The sequence below is a fragment of the Lepidothrix coronata genome, unplaced genomic scaffold (genome assembly GCF_001604755.1).
Source record: "Lepidothrix coronata isolate B3197 unplaced genomic scaffold, Lepidothrix_coronata-1.0 Scaffold291, whole genome shotgun sequence".
NCBI lineage: Eukaryota > Metazoa > Chordata > Aves > Passeriformes > Pipridae > Lepidothrix > Lepidothrix coronata.
The window spans coordinates 181,760-186,250 of record NW_016690471.1 but is presented as its reverse complement, the minus strand read 5'-3'; the positions used below and the strand labels follow the sequence as shown (position 1 = coordinate 186,250).

Genomic DNA, 4,491 nt, shown 5'->3' with positions numbered 1-4,491 from the left:
AAAAAGAAAAAAAAAAAGGCGATTTAAATACTTTAAAAAAAAAAAGAAAAAACCTTTAAAAAAAAAAAGAAAAAAGGGAGAAGGGGGGAGAGAGAGAAAGAAATTAATGCATTAGTGGGAGCCAATTTTTTTTTTTATATAAACGCACATCGAGGGGAGGGAGAGAGAGAGAGAGAGAGAGAGGACAAATCCCACCCTGAGGATCGAGGGGGATGAGCCTCTCCCTGCTCCCAAATGTTCACAGGGTGTTTTTTGTTTTTTTTTTTTTTTTTTTTTTTTTTTTTGTAAAAAAATCCCATTTGCTATTTTTTTTTTTTCGCTGTACTTGCAGGAAAATTCAACTGCTCCAGTGCTGGGGGGGGGGGGAAGAAAAAAAATCCAAAATTCCGTGGTGACAAAGTGAATTTGGTGCTGCTGTTCCCATCCCACCGCCCCTCAACTCCTCCCCTCCGAAATATTCGGGATGGGAGGAGCGTGGAATCCACCCAGGGGAAGCCCCGACCCTTTATTCCCATCGGTTTGGGGTCAGAGGAGCGGGAATTGGGGCCTGGCAGCTCCCGCCCCTCGGGGCGGTGGGAGAGGGGCTTCCATGGGTTTTCCTCCATTTCCTTGGATTTTTATTTTTATTTTTTTTTGTTTAGGAAGACTGGCATTTGTCCTAGGGAAAACACAAACCCAGAAACAAACGGTGTAATACTTGAACCCTCTGGCTCTCTCCTCGTTTTGTTCCCAGCCTCGCGCGGGGCGGCGCGGTCGGACAGCGGCGATTTGGGAATTCGGGTCTTTTCCCGCAGCAAAGCGGCTTTTTTTTGGGGGGACCGAGGGGCAAAACCCAACGAAACGAAAGTCCCACCAGCTCCCAAATCCCGTCGGATCTGGTCGCTGCAGGGACCCGAAATCTGGCGGTTCAGGGCAAATCTTTGGTGCTTTCCCCCGCCCTCGAGCCGGTCCCTGCCGCCGGAATTCGGGAGCGAGCGGCCGGTGCCGTTTGGTTTTTCTGGGGGGGATCCCGTTGGTTTCCCGAGGGAAGTTATTTATCTATGAAGTGATTTGCAGTAAGGAAGAAGCCCCCGAGCATCTCCCGTCTCTCTCTGGAGCCACAGCGAGCTGGGAAGAGCGAGAGGAGGGATGAAGTGGGATCCCGGGTGGCAGGAGAGGGGAGCGAGATGGATCCAGCCTGGAATGAACGGGTGGGGAAAAATTCCCTAGGGAGCCCCAAAAGCAGCAGGAAGGATCCCCAGCCCTGCAGCAGCTCCTCTGTCCTCTCTTTGTGCCAACAGAAGGTAATTTAGGGGAGCCCAGAGCTGAGGGATGAGCGGCGCCGCCGGCTCCTTGTTTTTCTCCCGGCAGGAATAATTCGGGTTTATTTTTTTCGTTGGAATTTTTTCTCCCCCGTGAACCAGGAGCAGCCCCAGCCCTGCCCCATCCCGGGGGGTCCGTGGGGTGAGGAAGGACGTGGAGCTCTCACTTTGGGGCAGGTGTTGTGAGGAGGCTCCGGGCAGGAGCGGGAACAGCGCCAGGAATTCCTGCTGGATGCCGGGAGGAGCCACGGGGCAGAAAGGAAAGCAAAGCACTTCATGCCTCTGTTTCCCCCTTTTCTGGGAAGGACGCTGCTCTCCCAAGTCCCAGGGCCGGGACGAGGAGGAAGAAATTCCCACCTTGGAAGCGCTCGGTGCCGTGTCCCGGGAGAGCCTTGGATTTGGGGTTCACCCTCCGGAGTCTCCTCGTGCCATCCAGCTGGAGAAAAAGGAAAGAAAAGGATCCCAAATCCCAGCTGCCGTTTCTTCCAAGCTCTGCCACTTTCCCGGGCACCGAGGACATCCCTGGATTCAGCAGTGGGATCCTGCTCCCTTCCCTCCCCGGATCCCGGCTGAGAAGCGTGGAATGGTTTTCTGGAATCGAACTAGAGGAAACCCCCTTGTAAATATTGCAAAGAAAGCTGCCTCCGAGTCACAGCTGGTGTTTCCTGGGCATTATTCGGGTTTGGGTTTGGTTTTATTTTTTTTTTTTTTTTTTTAGCGCTTAAAAAAACCCAAAAAGGACAAAAAAAAAGGCAAAAAAAAAAAGAAAAGCAGTAAAAGTAGTTAATCAGTGCCAGGAAAAAAAACCTCTCTTTTTTTTTTTTTTTATTTCTAGCTCCAACTTTGAGTGTTTTTGTTTTTAGACTCCGAGAGGATCCATCAGAAACGCAGACTTGCTCTAAGACAGTTGAAGACATTTCCTTAATTTAATTCCTTTCGGTCTTCCCTCCCTGTCCCTGCTGCTCCACACAACGTAGGCTTTTGGATATTTTTGGAATTTTCTTTATTTTCAGAGGTGGTTGTGGATTTTGGTTTTTTTTTTTCTGGGGAGGGGGTCTCTGATTTATTTTCTTCAGGTTTTTTTAATTCCTTTTTTTTTTTTTTCCCGCCGTAGCTTTTTTTTTGGTTTTTGTTTGGCTGGAATGGGTGTGATCCTGTGAAATGCGGTTCCTCCCGACAGGGCACGGATGGATTTGAGCATCCTCGGGCTGTGCCCTGAGCACAGCTGGGATTTTTCCCAGGGTTTCAGCCAGGATTTGGCTGTGGATTTGCTCTGGGAGCAGCAGGAACGAGCAGTGCTTGAGCTTGGGAGGCTTCAGGCGTTGGTTGGTTGGAGCTGGAGCCTGGAATTGGCCTCGGAGCAGTGCTTGGGAATCACTGAGCGAGGCTGGAATTAGCTTGGGATGACCATCAGTGGCTCCACATCAACGTGGGGAGGAGGGATCCTCCCCCTTTCGGTCCCGTCAGCCTTTCCTCATGTTTTGGTTTCAACTTTGTCCCGTGTTTCACTCCTCGGGGACCGGGGATGAGATTCCAGAGCGGAGTGAGACCGGCCGGAGGCTCTTAAATCCGGAATTTTCTCCTGGAGACCGCGCAGGTGCTGCCAGCTGGACACACACCCGTGCAAACCACAAACTACCTCAGAGCTGCCGGGGGGGCCGGGCATGGCCGGGGGTCCCTCCTCACCCCCCGCTCCGCAGGGATCCTCCCCGGGCAGGGGGGAGGAATTCCGGCACCCCGGCTTTGGGAATCGCTGCCTGGTGCTGGGAGAGGAGGAGGAGGAGAGCTGAGGAAGGCTCTGCAGGATGCCAGGAGGGCGGCGGGGTGGGAGAGTGCCCGAGTTGGACCCCTGGAAAAGTCAGCCCGGGGCTGACTCCGGAGTGTGTTTGATCCCAGCTTCCTGGGCGTGACGGAATCCCTGTAGTTTGTTGTTGGAAGGTGGAATTCCTCAGAGCAGGAGCAGGGTGTGGCAGTGGGATCCTCCACCAGACAGCGCTGGGATGCTCTGCTGGACCATGGCAGGATGTTCTGCCAAAGTCGTGGCAGTGGGATGCTTTGGTGGACTGTGGTGGTGGGATATTCCCTCGGATCATGGTGGTGGGATATTCCCTTGGATCATGATGATGAGATATTCCCTCAGACCGTGGTGGTGGGATATTCCCTTGGATCATGGTGGTGGGATATTCCCTCAGATCGTGGTGGTGGGATATTCCATCGGATCATGACGATGGTGGGATGCTGTGCCATCCTCTGCCAGACTGGCGGGCTGTTCTGTGGGATGGTGGTGGTGGGAAGCTCTGCCATTCCATCCTGGAATACTCGTCCAGACCGTGGCAGTGGGATTCTCCGCTGGTGGGATGTTCCAGCGGCCCGTGTCCATGGGATGTTCTGGCAGACCATGGCACTGGGATGCTCCACTGGCCCATCCCGTCCCCTGCGGCGCATCCGAGCGCGGGGTCACGAACTACAGGCAGGATTTGGGTGCTGTGGATCAGCACGAGGCAGCTCCCAAAGGGATATTTTCCTTAAAACCGGAATTAATTACGGAATTAACTAATTACAGAATTAGCCTGAGCCCCTGGGAGTCGGGATGTGCGACAGCTGAGGCATTTTTTTTGGAGCAGTTTGGGAAACGGTCTCTGCGACTCGACACCAGGTCCAGCAGGAAGGAGATTCCCGCTGTTTTGGGGCAGGGAAGGGCTGACCTGGAGCACGGCCCCAGCTCTCCCATCGCTCAGTGCATCATCCCGGGAAACCGCTGGGATTGACTGGAACCAGGGCAGGAAGGAATCCTTCAGATGTCCATCCCTGTTCCCGGCTCGTCAGTCGGGTCGGTGGAAGCACCTCCGGACCCACCTCGGGATGGAATTCCTGGACTCCAGGAGGAAATCTGGCCTTAAACCACGACCCCTCCCTGTGCCTCCGTCGGCTTCTGTGGATGAGCTGAATCCAGGCAAACTTTCAGGGTGGCTCCAGAGGAGGGAAACCCGCCGGGAATCCCGGGATGTTCCCAGGGCCCGGAATGCCCTCGGGCTCCATCCCGGGCCACGACCTTCTATATAACCAAGTCAGTTTTGTTTATCTACCTCTTAGCCGATAGGTGAACTCTAGGTAGTGGCAACTCCACAGGCTGTAGTTTAGGGGAAAATTTAAAAAAAAAAACCTAAAAAAAAAAAAAAAAAAGAAAAGA

The 4,491-nt window shown here is 53.3% G+C and overlaps 1 protein-coding gene across 1 annotated transcript in view; it reads left to right on the top strand.

The window, feature by feature from the left end:
- The window catches only part of IGF2BP1 (insulin like growth factor 2 mRNA binding protein 1), a 34,773-nt gene extending 31,682 nt beyond the window's left edge, over positions 1-3,091 (top strand). Inside the window, exon 15 of the mRNA XM_017837086.1 lies at positions 3,002-3,091. Within this exon, the coding sequence (XP_017692575.1) occupies positions 3,002-3,091 (90 nt within the window). The remainder of the gene's footprint in view (positions 1-3,001) is intronic.
- The last annotated feature ends 1,400 nt before the right edge of the window (positions 3,092-4,491 follow it).